We start from the raw sequence: 20,974 nt of genomic DNA on the forward strand, positions 1-20,974 counted from the left end.
AATCCCAACACACCCTCCCTTTCAGAGAAAGGAGCAAAACGAGTGACAAGTTATTTGCTGTCTTTAATATTTTCTTGTTCATCTATTTATTTTTTTTCCTCTCTTCTGCATTTATTTTTTCCAGGTAAACTTAGGAGAAATAAAACATAACTGAATGCCAAACCAACTGCACCATGACACTTAGAAAGAGAGGCTCTGTGTATCATTTTGACTGTGGTCAGCTTACCGTACGTTCAGACTTAGTTGCCAGGTACTGGTACAAAACATAGAGAGAAAGAAGCTGTGTTGAGACTTCATCAAAACTTTCTTGCAGCATGATTTCTGTTACGACTGACATAGCATCTATGGAGGAAAACAACACATAATCAGCAAGTGCAAACTGACACCTCTCTCTTTTGCATCCACTGCTGTTCACTGATACTTCACCGTTGTAGTATGTTTTCAAGCAGCCAGGAAGAAAGTTAAAGATTTATTTTTACTAGCAGTATAGATTTGGGTTATTCAAACACACTGTGACAAGGAAGAATGGGTTGAGTAGCATGAGCCCACAGCAAAAGAGCTTTCTAAACTCACCTCAGCTCTACACTCTTCACTTGTTCTTCTTTGCTCCGCCCTTCAATCATTAACATTAAAAAAAAAAACAACCCTCTAATAATGACTTCTTTGTTCTTGTGTTGAGATTACAAACAAGAGAAGACCAGCTTAAATTCACTGCCCTTAAGGTGACAGGAGAGTACAGCGAAGCAGAAATACTGTCACAGATCACCCACAGCACTCCCTGTATTCAGCCAGCAGTGCTCTGGAGGAGCTCCACAGGGAGTTCCAGTGACAGTCCCAGCCAGGAAGGACATCTAGTTAAACAAAAGGCCTAGAGCTTGTCAGAGAAAATAAATATGGATGGAATAAAGGGAATTCTCAGATAGGGGAGTTCTCAGAATGAACTATGTATTAAGTTGCCACCTACCAAAACCTTCACAGAAATAGCAAAACCTTCAAAATAAAAGCTACAGACAAGTCCTTCTGCAATTCTATTATCCCTTTCAGTTACTTGTTTTACAAGAGGCTTAGGCAAAGAAAAGCTCACTGCAAATCTACAGTAACAGAAAACCTGCAGTGAAATGAAAATCTTAAACATTTGTCATCAAAGCTGAGAGGATTATTCATCTTAACATTTAAACAGTCAACAGGGCAAGAAAGGCACCTCAACACAGCAGTTCAGCACAGCTGGCTCTCTGGAGTGACAGAAAACTTAGATAAAAAGTTCAGTTTAGACGTATAGCTTTGTGAATAGGTAAATGTAGGAAAATGCAACATGCATTTTGATTCTTGTAACACTCTGATTGTCGCTAGTAATTCCTATGATCTTGCTAGTACATAAGCTGGACTTGTAAAAATGAAGAAGTTTACACTTGAATGGGATTAATCACAGTAGAAACTCTGTGAACTGCACAAGTTTAAAAACCATATAATGAATAAGAACCCAACAAAAATGAGATATAAACATGCAGAAAAGTAGTTTAAAGAAGGAAGGAGAAGGTGTGTTTTTACTGTGACTTCAAAGGAAATATGGCTAAAGGGTTTTAATTCACATAAAGGCTCTGAACATTTAAGAGCGTACAACTGAGGATGCAGAATTGGTACATATTTTCTTACCTTCATATTTCTTCTGCTTTATAAAGCAATCCAACAAAATATTAAATGTAAAATTATCTGGAAAAATTCCATACTGAACCTGAGGAGAAGAAGGAAAAAATATCACTGTGAAAATCTGCTGTTTAAATCTTCCCAAGCATAGCGCTGCAGGTATCAGAAAGATCAGAACAACGGCATTGCACATGGGCGCAATGTGACAGTCAAACAACACAACAAGATTAGCACAGCTCCTGCAGTTTAGGCGTTCTAACTTTTGATGTACTGGATTTGTTCTGGCACTTTGGGACCAGGAGGGGCACTGCCTATCAGGTTTTTATGTCTCTCCTGCATCTAGCATGTTTTGGACACCAGCACTGTTTAAAAACAGAAAACTTCCTGGGAAAGACGAGTAAATAAAAGCTGTAAAGGGCTTTAGCTGAATTCAAGTCCAACATTAATTTTTGTCTTGACAAATAAATGTCTGAACTTAAAACCAGAGTCTACAGACCTGGCTGCAACAGGAACTCCAGGCAGCCATGCTTGTCTCAAAAAGCTGATCAAATATTCTTGGCTTTTCCTTGTAAAAACTTACCTTGTTTTTTAATGTGTATAAGGCTTTGTCTTGTGCACCGTATTTTAAGCACTGTCTGATCCAGCTGTGGATGGTCCAGTCTCTCAAGTACCAGCAATTTGGACTATGCCGAAACCTAAAGGATGATAAATTGTCCAGGTGACAACATGACTCTCCACTATCACAGAAACAAATTCTATAAACAACAACTAGGCATTTCAGAACCCTTGTATTTTACAATCTCAAATATAAATCCGTCTGTATTTGTCTTTGCAGTGAATTATTGCCTTCAAAGCTTTGATATACTTTAACAGTACGTAGGAAGGAGGAACCTTAACTCTTCACAAATGCATTATATTTTAAACTTACCACTTCAGAGAAAGCCTACTGCTTTTCCCCAAGAAGAATACCATAAAATAATAGCTTGGCATATTTATGAAGGACGTGACTGCCATAGACACTGTAGTACTTCTTAACCTGCCCTTTTAATTGTGTCACGTTGTATTGTTGCTAGTTTGGTCAAAAAGGAACACTGCTCAGTGACTGACAACACAGCAAGTATCAGAATTACACCAAAATGTGTATCTAGTGTTTCCTACCCTTGACTTAGAGAGTCATGCCTCACCTCAGGCCCTGGAGAATTCATTGTGCCTCACGACAGGCCATCGCTGGGCTGCTGCGTGCTTCTCATGCACTGAGAAATGTTTCACCAGCAGGGGCAAACTCTGCTCCCCGAGCTGCATGGTTCCCCACAGACGTTTCTTTAACCTGCTCTGAGGTAGCTCAGGCCATGTCTTCAGCAGAGAGCCTGGCCAACCCACTCCAATGCTCAACTGATTTATAAAATCAAATACTTTTAAGTTTAGCCTCTTCTGTTTCATCCTTATTCAGTCATATGCACTTTGCTCCATAGCTGGAAAAAAGCTACAAAAAGCATATGGGGCTTTACCCTTGGCAAAGACTCAAAAACCAATTAGGAGCTGTTGCCTTGGTTCTGGGCTGAATTTCACACCCCAGTGTGAAGAGATGCTCACAACCTTTCCCAGTTCAAACTGTAAGCACGAAAAATGGGCTCAGTCCCCAGCACAGAAGTGACTGCCACCTCCTGCAGAGAACGACGATGACTGCAGCAGGCTCGTGTGCAGATGCTTGCAGCCTCAAGCCAAGCTGCAGCACCATTTAGAGGCAGGGCTGGCTCTTCCATCTGAGTGGGCATGCTTTCCAGAACATTTATCAGATTAACGTGGCCACCAACTCTCTTTCCCCCTCAGTGAATCTCTGCGTATTGCATCCCACAGCTGAGGGCTACACAGATGACCAAGCCTGGAAAAGTAACTGCAGCCTAGAGAGACTTCAGAATGCAGAAGACATCCGTGCCAAAAGCAGAACTAAACAACTACACAAAGTCTAAATATACTGGTTTTGTAAGTGGCATATGAAATATCCCCATTAAATTTAACAGGAAAAAAGAAAAGCATGCTTCGAATATTAAATTGCAAACATCCATTTTGTTGCTCTAATTGCTTTCCATTTTCTTCCCTCTGGAGTTCAAATATTTGGAACAACAAGAACATATATTTGCTTTCATCAAAGTCCTGTTTCAATAATGCTTACAGGAAGCATCAATTACAGGCATTTGGATTTAATCGTATTTTGATGAAACAATTATCTAATTGCTAAAGACTGTTTCAGCAGCCATTTAAGGTGGGTCAGAGTGCAACACCAGCACACAGCAATAAAGCTGCCAGCATCTTCTAAAGTCGCTTCATTAAAGGGTTAATATTGTTTCACAAGTGGAAAACAACAGACTTGTCTTACAAAAACATCACACTCTCAAAGACATAGTTTGGTTTTTTTTAAACACTCCTTGGGATCATTTCTACAAATTAGTTACACAGGAGGGAAGCAAACATTTAAAACAGACAAACAAACACACAAATAAACAACTAAACCCCAAAGGTTTTAATGGGTTTGAATATTCACCCTTTTATAGCACCATAATCATTCTTTTGAGTACAGCCAAGTCAGAGAGAGCACTCCAATATCTCCTGTACCTTGGGGATGCTACAGTCTACTGTAATGGTGAAATGCTTCTAGGTTTCAAATTTAAATTGTACTCAGACAGTAAAAGGCCTAACAGGGATGCAATGTGGTGCAATGTGGTTTAGAAACAGGATGAAACGCATCCTCAATTAGCACAAGTTTCTCGAATCAATATGCACAAAATTCAGAGGCATGTTATAAAACTCTTTAAAAAAAAATGTTCACATAACCTTTGTAGGGCTGGGACTGATTCGACTGTGTGTGTGTGTGTTCACGTACAGAAAACCACAGCATCTGCCAGATACAATTACTGTATGTTTCTGTTAACAGCCTTACACTCGGACCAGGTATCTACTGTGCTAGGTACTACGCAAACAAAAAGCAAACAGATTCTCAGCCAAAGATTCTTGTAGTTAATTCTAACAACTAATTACAAAAGAGTTGCTTGGGAATGAAGAAAGGGGACTGGTGCCAAAATAGTTGTCTCCAAGTCAACAAGAATGTGATACATATGCATGTACATGATACCCCAACACTACACACTTCCATTAATCCACAATGTGGCAGAAGGAGATTTTAAAGTGAAAGGGAAACAGGTACACTGCAATCTTTAGTTGTTTCTGATCTACACAGAGCTGGAGTGAACTCTGTTGTACTAGCTGACAAGAGAAGCCAACAGAGAATCTGTTTTTACAGCTAACCTAGACAAACTAACCATTGGGGCAGACATTTTTATTTGAAAGGGAATCAGAGAAAGGAGATCGCTGGTCATTTTGACAAGCATTAATTTCTTCTTCCTTCTCTTTCTCCATGAAAAACAAACCAGGATATAATTAAGCAAGGCAATATGTTTGTGGACAGATGAACAGACAGAAGGAAGCTGAAACTACAGAAAGCAGAAGATTCAGAGTGAATTAAATAAAGGAAGCCTCTAGCAATTGCTGTGTGTTTAATGGAAAGACCAGGAGGTTATCTTGCAGACGTCTGCTGCTGAAACTCATTTTTCTGAGAACTAATAAAAACCTGAGAAGCACGAGATTCTTATAATGTGTTCAGAGAAGACAAGAAGCATCATCCATGATAGTATTAGGGTAGCCCCCTGTTGGTACATTTTAATGCTAATGGCTAAAGAATCAATATGGCCATCCTCCTAGTCACTGTGCTGAGAACATCTGTCCCCACAGGGAACAAAAAGAGGAATATCTGTAAGACAAGGAGTTCCTGAAATGTCAAGATCACTGGGACTCTAACAGCATACGGTGCAATGGTACTAGAATTCCCCTTATTTTGGAAAATTGTTCAAATGATGCAGTCCAGAAACTTGGTTTTCCTCGAACTATTGCTTTGTACTTGCAAAATTATTATTATTATAACTTGGAAGAGATACAGTGAGTGTACAGCTTCCGTACAAGGCAACCAGAACATTTTTTACCAAGCAAGTGCAAACTCACTCTTGCTCACAAACTGGTCAGCACGTTGGTCTAAGCATACATTTTTAGTTTTCTAACTTCCTGCACAAGGTCTTATTGCTCGTTATCTACAGCAGTGCTGAAGGACTCATGCTGTATTAAAGAAACGAAACAATGGAAAAGTTTATCAGATACTGAGACTGCTTTACGGAGTGCTCTACTTACACAGCAAACATGACTTCTGTTGGTGCCTTATCATACTGCAGAAAAGCTGAGTTACTTCCCTTCTTCATTATTTTAAATGGTCTTCAAAATTTGTTTGGTGCCATCAAGTGGTGATACATTCTAGTGCTGCTTTCACATACCTTGTATTCTCAAGGGAAGAAATACAGCAACCCTGAGAGCAAACAGAAGCACCAGGATGCTGTGTTTGGCACAGGGGTGTTCACTGCTTTGGGGACAGTCACAAATGAAGAAGGTGGTGAAGGAAAATGTGCTGGATTACAGAAGAGCAAGCACTGCAGCAGCAATACACTATAATGAAGAGCTCTGCTGTACGGAGGGAAAGCCAGCTCAGCAGATCTGTTCTAATTCTTTGCTTAGATAATCAGAAGCTCCCATTTTGCACTCTGTGGCTTTCTTAAGGGCAGATACAACACGTGCCACTGCCAGAGGCTATCCTTCTGCAGTACAGTATTATTCGTTTTTCCCCATCTGTGAAACACAAAGAAGAGTCCTCTTCCTTTCTCCAACGTTGTCTGAACTAATGAGAAAGTATTTTGTAAAGATCTACACATCCAGTGCACAGAACCTTATGATCTCTGGGGCTCCAGATTTCTTCAAGACTTCCTAAATTTCACCTGCAATTTGCTTTGCTAACGTTGCATTACAATACATAAAAAATTGTTCGTAAATAAAACCTCTTCTACTATAATGTTATTTGCTGTTCTCATGTTTTAGAGATTCCTACACTGTCTTCTGCCATATTGCAATAAAGTGGAGAAATTAACAACACAAAGACACTGAGTAATCTCCATTCTTTCATTATTTCCAATATAGATCATTTAGATGTGTCATTCTGCTTTCCTCAGAGCTAAAACCAAAAAGGTTTCATATGCTGCTAGTCCTCTTGTAGGACGTAGTCCAGGAAAGGAAGGAACCTACCTGGTGGTAGTCACTGTAATAAATTCCTGACACTTATACTTCAGATCTCTTTTACTTATTTTAGAACTATAAACTAATAGAGGTTTCCATGTTCATTTGCTTTAATCAGGAGGGAGAGTGCCAGATTTCTTCTCATCCACTTAAAATTCTAAAAATTCCTGAAGCAAGATGTAAGGAGACTTAAAATGAGTAAATATCATGAGAAATGTCTCTGCGAGCCAGGAAGAAGCTCTCACAAAGGAACGAACCCAAAGCCACTGCACATTTTACACAAGTCATACATGGCTGTGAAGCTCCTTGGCAATGCCATGGTTTTTTTCTTTCCTGGCACATATTTAAGCTGCAGTGCATAATGATCAAATGGATTCCAGGCAGGCTTAGCTTAGAAACTGGAAAGCTAAGGAAACGTCACCCAACTCTCCCTTTGTTTGTCATTTCAAGCCACAGGACTTGGGAAAAATCCTCTGCATTTTAAATGGACCCAGAGGCATTGCTCATGTGTCAGCATGAAAGGCAACAGCCCTGAAAAAAAAAAAATCTCTTGTTTGAAATTTCCTTTTAAACATGAATAAGACTTTATTTTTGCATCTCTTCTTTGCCTGCATCTTAGCTTACACCTTTCTTTGTAGGCATCCTTTTAAAAATTTCATTTATAAACCTACCAGTCCCATAGGAAATACCTCATGCATTAACTACCTATAACCAAGCAAAAACAGAGGGAACACTTTCCTTTTTTGTTGAAATAAAAAACTCAACTAGGATACACAGTATAAGAAATCAGTTATCAAAAGCAGTAACAGTCCAGGTTTAAAAAATTAGACGAGTCAACTACAACAGAGGATATTCTAATGCAGAGTCACAACTGTGCTCTTATACAAGAAGATAAGCAGTTTGCAGACTCCCTGAAAAAAGTCCACATTCAGACTTTCTTCTGTTTTAATTTTCATGGACTTTGCCTGATCTTTGTTTTTAAACTAATTCAGCTCTTGATTGCTTTGGCCATAAAATGAATTCTTCTAAATGAGGCTCGCTGCACCTCAACATGAATGTGTATTTCTTGCACAGTGTCTTTTGTTCAGGGGTTGCACAGCACCCTAACACCACGGGTGAATGGCAGCCTCAGAAACAGACCTGAACGATCAGGTTACACCAGTGTCGTTTAACCCCAGCCGGCAACTCAGCCCCATGCAGCGGCTGGCTCGCTCCCCCGCGGTGGGATGTGGGAGAGAATCAGAAGAGTAGAAGTGAGAAACTCATGGGTTGAGATTAAGACAGTTTAACGGGTAAAGCAAAAGCCGCACATGCAAGCAAAGCAAAGCAAGGAATTCATTCACTGCTTCCCACGGGCAGTGAATGTTCAGCCATCTCCAGGACAGCAAAGCTCTATCATGCGTCATGGTGACTTGCGAAGAAAACCATCATAAAGTCCTTTCCTTCTTCTTCCCCCAGGTTTATAGACTGAGGATGGCATTACATGGTAAGGAATAACCCTTTGGCCAGTCTGGGTCAGCTCTCCTGGCTGTGCCCCCGCCCAGCTTCTTGTGCACCTGCAGCCTTCTGGCTGAAAAGACTCTGACTTGGCATAAACATTGCTCAGCAACAAGCAAAGATCAGTTTATTGTCAAAGTTCTTCTCATAGGAAAACCAAACCACAGCACCATACCAGCTACTAGGAAGAAAAATAACTATCCTAAACAAAACCAGGAGAACCAGCTAGTCCTGAACCGCTCTGGAATCAGAAAGGAGGAATCCTTCAGACAACTCGATCAGCTTCAGTATCCCACAGGTTTCCCTTGAATTCCTTGAACCTTTAGACTAATTAATTCATAACCAGACTGAAAGAGAAAAGCTCAGGCTCAAACAAGATACTACTTCTCAAGACTTCCTTTGCCTCTAGGAAAAATCTTCCAGCTATTAAACATCTTTGCAAAAAGCTCCTCTAGCCACATAGTTTCAAAATACACCAGAACTATGTACTCCCTGGCAGGACACCACTGAAGTTCACTTTTCAAAAGAACATGAGTCACGTTTTCTTCTGCATCAGCTTAATTGAAGGTGCCTGTATGCCTTAACCTGACATAACAGGACGTCAGTCACAGGTTTTGTCTAGGTAGAAACTGAAGGTCTTAACATTTAAAATACCAGTATCAACATAGTTCCTTGTTCTAAGCTTAATATTTTAAAAAGCCAGTTTAAAGTGAAGGTTGTCAGCTAGCTCACTAAAGCTAAGACTGGCCATCAGGGCATCCCCAGTGTGACTGGTAAAGAACACTGTCATTCTACAAATATTGCTACTGAGAAAAGGTGGTCATACCAGGTTTAGTTTCATGGAGAAAATAAAACTGGGTCATTTTACCAACATCCAGAAGCTTTATTTCAAATGCAAACTATGAAACAAGCAACCCCCTTTTTCAGCTTTACTTCTTTATGGTCAAGACAGAATGATCAGCATGGAAGATTCATTTCAGTTCTTGTTGCTTAGAAATAACTCTCCAATGAAAGAAAACAAATAAACAGACACTTTAATATAGTACTCCTCTTTCTTCTGCTCCCAGGCAATAGTGTATTGTTACCCATCAGCCTCCACCTTTCCCACTCCTTTTGGAAAAGACAGGCAGGAAAATCAGGTTTTCTTGTCATACTCATGAAGAATCCATACTATTCTCACCACAAAAAATGGAATTCGCTCAAAGAACAAGATAACAAGAAAAAGGAAAAGCCTTGTCATAACAACAACAATAACAAAAACCCCAACTTTTCCCTAAAATATTGACTATAAAGGACACAGCTCCTAGAATTTCCCTCACTTAAAAATAATTCTGGGCTTTTACAGTCGAAATGCCTGGTTTTGAATAGAAATGCCATTAATAATCTAGTGACTGAATAGAGAGTTCCATAGGCTGAGGAAAACATGGAGAATGATGGGGTGAGCTGTTACTATAGTGATTGTGATAAGATACTCCCTAGTGCCTTTCCTCGTCCCCATGTAACCACAACGAAGTCTAATTTTAAAACATCTCTCACATTAATTATATATTGTCCTGGTATCCTGGCATACAAAAACATACAGAGAGAAATTAAGAACCGTACAACACACTACATTTCTTGCTTCAGAGAGATTTTTGAATCTCAGCAATTTCCAAGTGTGTCAGGCTAGAATTTGCTCTATTAAAGCTCAATGAAGGATCAGTTCTGCTGGAATCTTTACTCACATCTCCTAAAGCCGATTAACACAAATGCTGTAAAAAAACAGCATATGTAAGTAAAGTACTGGTTGAATTATCACCATTTTACTAGCCAGGCTATGCCTGTCATTATTTCAACTAATTCTCCACCTGATTGAAAGCTGGTACACAAACTATCAACTAGAATTATTTTGCAAAATGAAATGTCTGTGAAAACTCATTGGTAATTCACGATTACTGAAATCACATTTGTACCCGGTTCACTTTGCAGAGTGAGAGAGAGATTTTCTGTTTAAGACTGCCAGAAAGTCAGTTTCTACCAGAAAGCTGGTTCCCGATAGCTGCATATTAGAAGTAAGTCTAAAATCTTCTGGGTACCAAGCAGTACTTATGTCATGGGCTTTCTTAAACCAGGGTTATCTGTAATATTTTGGGATTTTAGGGAATAAATTGCTTCAAAGCTAGTTAGGTGTCCCATTTAAAAAAAAAATAAATAAATTACTTTAGATGCTTTAAAAAACTCCACATCTTAGTCATCAAAAATGCCAAATTCAAAATTAAACTTCTGTTATTCTGTCTTTACTTCAATTTTTGCATAGTGATGCCGCAGTGAAGCCTGGGTTCCAGTCACCATTAACCAAGCTGGACAGAGCCAGACATAGCACCAAGGGCTTTCCAAGCTGACAAGACAGCGACTTCAAGGTTTATAATAGTTCATTCAGTGCCAGAGGGAAATGAATCAGAGTTAAGACCAACATTCATGAGTTTCTGCCTTCTACTGCTAAGCTTAAACTATGACAGTACACCCCTTTCATATTATATTAACAAGGAACACTATGGGTATACATAAAAACTGCTGTCAACAAAAGCCAACAATGACTTATTATTTTCAGAACAGGAAAAAACAGCCTGTAACTAGACATTGCTATTACAGTATTTGCAAACAGCAACTTTTTAATGGCGCCTAATATACAGCCTAAATTTAAGATGAGACAAAATCAACGTAATTTTGTCAGAGACCTACTTCACTGACAGCTGGAGTCCACACTGTAATGATGTTGCATTTTCCATTTATTCTGCTCAAATTTCTTACGCTTCACAAAACATGTCCCAGAAATACATCACACACTAGATTCAAACTACTGTAATATTGCACACATTGACACAACCCTTGACACTTTTCAGTTTTATCACAGTTGAACTTGCAGAGATTACAAGTGATGTAGTCCTCTGGCTTGAATATCAAAGGCTGCAATACAGACACATATAAGCCAAACTGTTTACTCTGCAAAGTTATTCAGTTTCACACCACATGCAACCTAAGCAAAAAGAAGGTGCTGGCAAGAGACTGCTGCAGGCATACAAATACTAAATGGATCTTAGTAGCCAACTTAAGCAAGGGAAGAGCCAAACCTTACATTTGCTGCCAAACACTTCAAAAACTGGATATGTGCAGTTCAGGTTTCACCTTTTCAGATTTGCTGCCACAGTCTCACAGTTCAAGTTAACCTAATTTTGACCTACCATCTGTGCTTTTTTCATTCTTAATGGCTAGAGTTCCATTGTCCAATTTCCTTGTGTACTGTTGTCCTTCTGTATCGCATAAGCAAAGGAGAGGCACAGCTACATGACAAGCTGTCAAGGATATAGAAGGGACAAAACACCTGATGCTCACCTGTAGTTTCAGCCACAGCCACTGTCACAAAAGTAAACCACAGGTGCATCGCCAGGTCTTGCTACCAGGCAGTCTACCATGAATCCATCTACATTTCATGTCATGTCTCAAGGAGCTTATTGATTTTTTGTTGTTGTTGTTCTTTCAACCAGGTATTTTCCTGAGAAAAATATTTTAGCAATGAAAACCAATAATCCTCAAGCCCTCCATGATACACTTGTATAAAAACTGTTCCCTAACCACAGTAAGCTACTCAATCAAAATACTTCAGAGGCAAACTCCTAGTCAGTGTATCTCTTAGTGTATCCAACTTCTGTCCCACTGGGCTTGAAAGAAGTGTCCTTTATTCCACTGCATATGATGTCAAGCACAAGGACCAGTAAGCAAATTAAATATAAACATTGCAAAACTGACTCAAACATTTTGTCAGGCATTTTGAAATTTGTGGGCTCATACCAGCTTTTGTTTTATTTTTATTATTTTTAGAAAAATACTGTACCACCAGATCTGTTATTTAAAGAGACAGCAGGCACCTCACTTTAAGTACTGCATGTACTGTAGGACAAATGTTCCTTTGTGGAGGTAGGTATAAACTGCACAATAAAATGAGGTTGTGCTACTCAAAACAGGCAGAGTACTTAAAAATGCAAAGGGATATTTTGTAGATCCTTCCCTTTTGCGATAGGAACACAGCCAAGACTGCTAGTTATAAATATAACCCACTACTGGCTCTGGTTCTGTTGATGAGCATCAGTGCATGTTGCACTCCCAAGGTGCCCTGCCGTGTTCGCCTTGTTGCAGTGGCCTACTCAGATCTTCTTTTTGGGCTTCACACTGACACCTACAAGCATCCAGCTCTCTAAGGCAGTCACAGTATAGGAGGCTTATACACAGAGGAGAAGACAGAAGACAGCGGGGGGAAACACTACAACTATGTGCAATTATGTACCTGATGTGTTTCTGCGTGACTTCTTAAATTTTATTTTATTCCTCCAAAGAATCACGACTTTCAAAACAATACAACAGTGTCTTACATAAGAGGAAATCACTGCTTGATGATTTAACCTGGCGAAGGGAAACTCTGCGCAAAGGGGCGATCACTGCAGGACTCCAGTGAAAAACAGAAACAGAAACCCCTTTGCAGAGAAAGCGGGGTGTACCGCTCCTGCTGCAAATGCTCCTCTGCCACACTCTTACAGTGGCTACTACACCTTGTCCCTTCCCAGCTGCAAGCACCAGCAGCCGGTCTGGTTTGCCAGAGCTTTGGTACAGGCAGTGTAAGCAAGCGAGGGGGGGACGTTGCCCGTTCACTCCCCGCTGCCTCCTGCCCCGCACCCTCAATTTTGCTTGTGGCTGGATTCAGCCCTGCCTTGCTCACTTCCTCATGGAAATAGGTGGAAAGTGGCTGATTAGACTGGAGTATTTTTCTGCTTTGTTAAATGAAAGCAGTAGAGAAAGAGGAGAGATCAGAATTAAATAAACGACAATTTAAAGAGGATGATCATAAGTTGACTTTAGAGATTAAAGGCAGCTTTGCATTCACAACAATTCTTAATAGATATTATTCATAAAGGTGCAAATCTGCTTGCAAAGCCAGTTCTCAAAATCCATGTGCTTTCAGCTTCCCAAGCTCCACGTGGAGGGAAAAAAATAAATAAATCAAAATCCCTGTTTATTTTTCAGCAAGAGAAAGAAGGAATGTTTACTGTGTCTACATTTACAGCTGAGAAAACAGGAGTTTCTACCAGCTGCTCTCTTGTATATCCCTTTCCAATCTTAACAACAAACCCAAGAAAGCATTCTTTGTTGGCTGTTTCAACGCTCCCTGAACTAGACCCTGGATCAAATCCTCACCTGGTCCAAAGAGACAACACATGGTTTCCCCAGCTACAGGGGACTTGGCTCAATCTGCTGAGAACCCGGCACACCACACATGCTCATGGATCATTCATTAGTGAGGCAAGGACAACTCCAGCACCTTTCAAGGATGTGCAGCCCAGTATCTCATGAAATCTGTCAGGGTGGTGAAGATGGAAACCAACTGCTGAGAGTTGCCATGGCGTTATTCCTGAAATGATGAACTCCACACTTAACAGAGCCCCTCTGGCTTTCAAACTGATGTAGCAAATGAAACAGGGAAGCAGACAAAAAGCCTGAGGACATTCTCCTTCAGGGACACGGGATGCACTAGGATTTTAGGAAATAGGTAAGCGAATATCATCAGCTGATAGGCTGGGATTGGGCTTCTATCTAAGCTTCCCCTGCCCCATCCTGTCCTATGCCCCATGTCACCACCTTCCAAAACCAAAAACAAACAAGAAACAATGAAGAAATTATTCTGTCTAAAAACCAAAGATTTACCAAGTAAAGGACAGAAACAGAAAAAGAGGTAACGGGGACTCTGACAGAAGGAACAGTCACAGGTAGCTGAGCGGAGTGAATGGAGTGCTTGGTACAGAGAAGTGCTGAAAACGCAACTGGCCTCATTCCAGAAGACAGTATAGATTTGCTATCTGGAGCATGCAGTTTTAAAAATAGCTCACTATTAAAAATAGCATTTAAAACAACCAAGAAGACCCCACTTAAAAAAAGTAGGGAGAGAGTAATAACCTTAGAATTCATCTTGTGAGAATGTTAACCTATGACTTTTGCTCATTAGGACTTCTATTCAGTTATAGCAAAGCATTGTTTTCTGGGTTGGTTTGCAATACAAGCTGCTTCTCCCTTTAGGGAGTAGAACACTTTTCACAGGCACGAATATATATGCAGAAATAAGCAGCCATACCAGTTGAGTAAGCGTACCTGCTTATTTTATTTTTTTTTCCTTACTCTAATGTTTTTGGACATTTCTGAAGATGGAAGTGTTTAGAAAAAATGAACCACCAGAATCAAGCAATGTAAACTGGCTTTTCAAATTTCTTTATAAATGGGGCTAAAAAGAAATCTATAGCCTGATGGATATAATCAGATAATTTTCTAAATATCTCAATAACTGATTGTTGACCAAACCTTTTCAGTCCTTCAAAAGCATAAGCATCAATTTCTGTAAATAAACGCAGCCAGCTATTTGAAAATTAACATTCCTAATCATTTACAAGCTAAAGAAAGATGTACGCTAAAGTAAGGCTCTCTCCTCCCTGTTACAACCATTTTGTCTGTAACAGGGTATAACAGAAGGAAAGAAGATTGGATCTATACCTGTGGTGCATTATTTCATTCCTTATAATGGGCACCTTAATGTTTTTTTTTTCCTTTTCCACAGGCTTTCATATTCTGGAACCTGCATCACATCTGCTACCTGTTACTACATACTGTGCAGCAACTTGCATCAAAACCACAGATATTCTCAGGGCACAACACAACAGATACTTTACTGACTCATATTACTAAGCTGAACGTCTCCAGTGTTATCAACAAAGCCCAGAGCAATGATACGGTGTAGGCCCTTTTTACATGCTTGATCAGACTGTGTTCTTCTTACATGCCCCGTGGAACACAGAAAGCTTTTATACAATGATTTGTTTAAAACTAACATCATGTGGATTTTACAGAATCACACAGAATCACAGAATTTTAGAGATTGGAAGGGACCTCAAAAGATCGTCTAGTCCAATTTTTCATTGTACACTATAAAATGAATGGAAATTCTCACAGAAAATGCACTTAAGCCTTGTATTTCATGTGCTGGTTGAAGTATCACTGGAAAAAATATTCTAGTGCCCTTCTCCTTCTCTTCATTCTACATTATAAAACCAGTACATGACTTGCCATCATTCAAGCATACTGACCATCTTCTTAACAAAGGTGATGCAGAACAGGAATCCTCATGCAGGGGAATGTCATAGACATGCTTTGGTTCCAGCTCTTTTAAGCATTACTTTTAGTTATAAATAAAAGAAGACAATTTAAACAGAAAAACATGAGTAAATCCAGGTGACTGGAGCAGCTTTACAACATACACCTTCAACCCAAGACATATTTTCAACATAACAGCTGGGGCAGACTATGCTCCATATCACAACACTAAATATCCAACACTACTTTCTGCATGTCTTTCCTCTCCAGCTCCTAACTTCCAGAATAGAACTGACAAAGTCAAAACCACATCCAAGCTCTAAATACTCATCCTTTTATTAAAAATCCATCTTCAATAAACTACTTGTCCCCACCTTATCAGAAACTCACCCACAGCTGCACAGTCCCTGTAAGACATGAATCTAGTAGACAATGATCACTAACAACAACAAATCAAAACCATAACTGACCTCATGAATCGCCTTTACTCTCCATTACTACTGATTCCAGTAAAATAATCAAAAACACTGACATTCCTAAGTAATTTTCTTCTTGATCTCGGAGCCTTTTGATTTTGTACTTACTCCTCTGCCTTCTGATCTTTAAACTGTTCAGCATTCTGAGTACACGCAGTAGCACAAACCCCTACATTTCCCAAAGTATAGGACAAACGCTCTGCCATTTTTAGCCTATTTTGTTATTTTAGACATGATGTGTGGAGACAAGTTAAAATGGCCTAACATTTCCATTTGAATGGTTATCCCCACTTTTGCTCACACCACCAATCCAGTGCTACTCAGCAGTTGACTTACTAAGTTAAAGTCAACAAAAAATCAAGCGTATTTTAAAAATAAAGTGCTTGCAAAAAAAACCCCACAAACAAAAAACACACGAAAACCCCAAAACAAATCAACAAACAAAAAAACCAAACCAAACCAAAAAACCACCACACCCACCCAAACATGAATTCAATAATTTGCATTAAATATCTTTTTTCCTTCAAACCCCATGTATTTTATAGCTAATTTTACCAGCAGGATATCACATACTGGAGAAAGTTACTAGCTAAGCAACTGAAACCAGAATTTTTAATGACTGTTGCCCCTTCTACAACTGCAATCATAACACATTGTTTATTCTCCTATGTTATGTCTAGTTCAGCTCAATAATGAGTAATTGTGACTGAAAACAGCAGGAATGCATGCTTACCTCTTCTACATAAAAAAAAGGAACAAAAACTGGCACCTACAGACACTAAAATCTGGACATCTTGAGAATCTGTTAATTTCACCAAATTAACCGTGATTCTGTGATTCCTGCAGTTAAGTCTTAAATGCAAAGCATGTTCTTATAAATACTTTCCATATTGTGTGTAGTATAATTAATGTTTACATATTCATTAAAATGTGTTTATTTGCAGAAGAGCAATACTTTCATTCAGTGTTCTTTCTCAAGAGAGTTGTCCACATCAATGAAAAATAGCACTCTGGTAACCAGTTATCTCTTTTTTTAAATCTAATCAAATATAGAAGTTAAGCCTATAAAGAAATACCTGCTAACCTTCTAAGTACCTACACAAGATTGTCTCCTTGCTCACTAAAAAAAATGGTTTCAAATTAAGAACAAACATTCCAAAGAAAATTAAAATAGTTGAAAGGCTTATCAGAAAACAGTAAGGCTTTCTTCAGAAAGATAAATAAAATCATAAACACAAAACATGATTAAAGTATTTTATTTGAAATAAGGTTTCTTGTTTGCTGATTTAAGCTGTGATCAAATTAAACAATTCAAATAATTCTAACAAATCTATCTGTAATAAGACAGTTCTGATCTACCATATGTCAAGATTACTCCTTAACAATGTATCATAGAATCATTCATCACTAATTTTTCTGCTGTATTTGTTTTTATTCAAGAAGGAATAAATACTTGCATCATTAAAAAATGGTTTAGGTTGATGGATATGGTAACCACAAAGTTAGCAGTTCCCAAAGAATGGATCATGGCAGCTCTGGTTATGGTTGTAAGCCTAATAAAAATTCAAGTTTTTATCCTAGAAGTTGCCATCTTCAACAGTACTTAAAGGGAAAAGATCACTGTACTGCTTAACAGTGGTAAGGAAAACTGCAATAGAAGGAATCCAACAGAAACAATTTCATATGCTTTTTTCTTCTGTTTACATGGGTTTGGAGCCATTGTGTCACTCTGGCTACCATTAGTGCTCACGGCTGTAATGGCACCTGAAATTCTTTCCAGAGGAAGCTGGATGGCTCTAATTCTCAAGCATGTCTTTACAATTATTAGTCATCAAAGCTAGCAAACAAATAAATCCTGCATGTGTTTGTATTTTAAATTCCGAAGCTTATAAAAGGCTTTACTGTGTCCTAGTCATTTGTACTTGTATTTGTATGAATGGTTCACTCTTTACACTTTTGGCTGCAATTTAACCTCTGTCTAGACTTTCAGTATTCTAAAACAAAATGCAAGATCTGCCTCCAGACAGACCTTTGGCTGGTGCAGGAATTTATGAAACAACCTTTCGAATGCCACTGGATATAACAAAATCAACCTTTAACGTGAGTATGAGTCAAATTCTGAGACAAAACTGCAATTTCTCCCTCAATGTATACAAAGTACAACATTCAAGACCTGGTTCTAAATACTTACTGTTCACATTGTACTTGAGTCCATTTCCAACACTATCTACTAGATATTTTAGAATCCTTCCAGCTGTTGGCAAGGAGGATGCTGTTTGAAAGATATGAAAATTCCGCTAACACTCTTTTCTTGCAGGTATAGTAATGAAAGCCTTTCTCCCAACACTAAATGAAAAGTGTATCTACATGGGGTGTGGACTGACTCAGTTCTTTCCATTTCTGAATGTGACCTGCTTTATCTTTCCATCTGCTCCAGAAACACTGTGGGGGTGCCCCCTAAAGTTGATATAGCATTCTGTTTGTAGAAGAATTTTTCTTTTTCCCTTGTTTTAAATAGAAAGATTTTTTAATTCTAAACATTTAACTTTTTAGTGTTGTCAACATGAAACGAGGAAAGATTATTGTTAAAGGAAAGTCTTCCAACCTTTTCTGCTTTTCTAAGCAGTGCTTAGAAAATTCTCATCCAGTTTCTGCCAAGCTTAAAGGAAAGCGTATACAAACGGACAGACGGACTATGAAAAGCAGGTAACTGAAAAGACCTGTGGTACAGGAAAAGATGTTTCTGAATGCTTTTCAACGTTAGATCTTTATTGATGGTTCTCGCCAGTTTTACAGCACAGTTACACTGACTGAGCATGCCTACTTGAATGAGAGGCAGTTACAGGATTAGGGGCTTGCTGCAATTTGCCTCTGAGTTCTGAAATGTAGTTGCTAGTTATTTTCTCCAAAGATTCCTACAGCTCAGAGTCTGACCAACCATGGACAATGACACCAAAGAAGCTGTGAAAGATGACCGGGAGAGTAAGCGCACATGCTCCTCTCTGCAGAAACGAGTGAATGCTGGAGCCAGAAGACTGGTGTGGTCTCCAAGACCAGAATGCTTTTATCTGACAGCACCAGCTTGGACGGTGACCAACAGCACCACACACTGGCCACCATAAAACAACAGCATTAAACACAGGTATTTCTGTCATTCACCTGCAAATTGCTGGAACATTCTAATGAGGTAAAACTCTCTGGTGTTTCCCTTCCTTACGCCTCCCAGCCTGCTAAAGAGCAGCCCAGATCTTTTGCAAATGAAGTTATTTTGGATTGCTCAGCTGAGGCAGGTGTCCAAACTGGTAAAACACACCACTGTGGCTATAAAGTTTATTTTTCTCTCACATGCTTCCATAGCTTCTCAGTATCATTTCAAAACATAACTGCTGCATAACTTGAGTAACAGGCAGACATTTCTGACTCATTTATTTTTGTACCTCCTTTCACTTTTTTTTTTTAACCCACATATCTCTCTAGAGGGAGCGAAAGACAAGACCTGATGATTTGTCTAAGTCTATGTCAGCTACAGCCTTAGGACAATGGAAACATCTCTAAGCAAGAATTAAATATGCTGAAGGATTGTGTCTACGTCTGTTCTCCTTTTTCTATTTGTCCTGGAACAGGTTAATGGTATTCATTACAGCCAGGAGATTTATATACAGAAACAGAATATCATATTAGTGAGAATGAATGCCATGCAAGGTATATTTCAGGAGTAAAAAAAATTTTTTTGGTCCATTGTGATAATTTATTACAAGCAATATTTTAGACAAACTGATGTTTTCAAAGGCTAAACTGCTTGATTGACATGGAAGTAACAAAAACTGCAACTTCTGCACCCACAGAACAGACACGCAGATATAGACATGCAGATATAGATATCACGGGTGAAACTCATTTTGCATGTGATGTCGGACTAACTACTGATACACTGGAATTACAAGGAATAAGCACAATTTCATATACATAGGGCTGCTACAGTCTCAAAATGATTTAATGGCTGAAATCAGACCTCAAAACTGTAACTTGTTACCACGAAAGATATGACAGCATATCTAAAAATAACTTTTTATAGTTTGCTCTTGTCCCATTTTGCAATTATAATCAAGTATTGACTCCAGATAACAACTTCTGAAATCTGCAGAAATAACTCCATTTCTAAAAAGCAATTATCAATCAAGGAAAAGCAATGAAAATATCTAGGAAGATGGTGCAAGAATTCAGAGAGCACATGCACACCAAACATTTATTTTTTACAGACAGTGTGTACACTTTTTTCTACACAATGGGTCATGGGTTTAACGTAATTAAAAATCCTCCTCAGGAATCTCAACATAAAACTTCCACAATAGCTTTCGAACACAGTTTTGTTGGCATAAAACCTACATACAGAATCAGCAGAATTACCTCACCACAAAACATCTCTCTATTATGCTAATGTTTCTATTACATGAAAACCACCCTGATGTGAGAAATAGTGACATCTCAGTGAGACAGGATAAAGTAAGGCGAACTGCAGGCCTTTGATCTGGCTGAAAGTGCTCTGCATTCTGATGAGAAATTCTGCTGGCATCCTAGGAGATGAAAGGATTTTTTTAAAGTCTGACAGTTAACAGAGTGGGGGAGGTATTCAGAAGGAAACACAAAGAGGAGCACCGAAAGCAGATGACGTCATGCCTCAAAATGGCCTTTACCATCTTACTGACACGTTCCACAATGTAGCATAGCAGTTTCCACACAGCTATTCTTGAGAGCTCAAGATCCTCTGTGGAGACAGTATGGCTGGAGATCCACTGCTTTAAAGGGATAGAAAGCTGAAACAAACCTAAATATAATACGTATATTGTATTTTGGGACCCTAAGCACATTATGGTAATGTTCCAGAATACTACCTTATGAGACTATGTTCTGCTTGACATGCTACAAGAAAAGCCTCCAGTCTACAAAGTTTACAATTACAAGTTCTGGTACTCTAATCTTAAGGAAAACCCCACACAGAGAGCATGAGAATGCCATTCACTTCC

At 39.0% G+C, this 20,974-nt stretch overlaps 1 protein-coding gene across 3 annotated transcripts in view; it reads right to left on the reverse strand.

Annotated features, from left to right (window-relative positions):
- MRPS27 (mitochondrial ribosomal protein S27) overlaps nt 1–20,974 on the reverse strand; it is a 46,952-nt gene that overhangs the window by 13,579 nt on the left and 12,399 nt on the right. For all 3 annotated transcript variants that reach the window (XM_065047278.1, XM_065047276.1, XM_065047279.1), the window contains exons 5-7: nt 2,225–2,339; nt 1,654–1,732; nt 227–342 (exon numbers count right to left, since the gene is read on the reverse strand). In XM_065047278.1, the coding sequence (XP_064903350.1) occupies nt 227–342; nt 1,654–1,732; nt 2,225–2,339 (310 nt within the window). The remainder of the gene's footprint in view (nt 1–226; nt 343–1,653; nt 1,733–2,224; nt 2,340–20,974) is intronic.

Source organism: Columba livia, chromosome Z (assembly GCF_036013475.1).
Source record: "Columba livia isolate bColLiv1 breed racing homer chromosome Z, bColLiv1.pat.W.v2, whole genome shotgun sequence".
NCBI lineage: Eukaryota > Metazoa > Chordata > Aves > Columbiformes > Columbidae > Columba > Columba livia.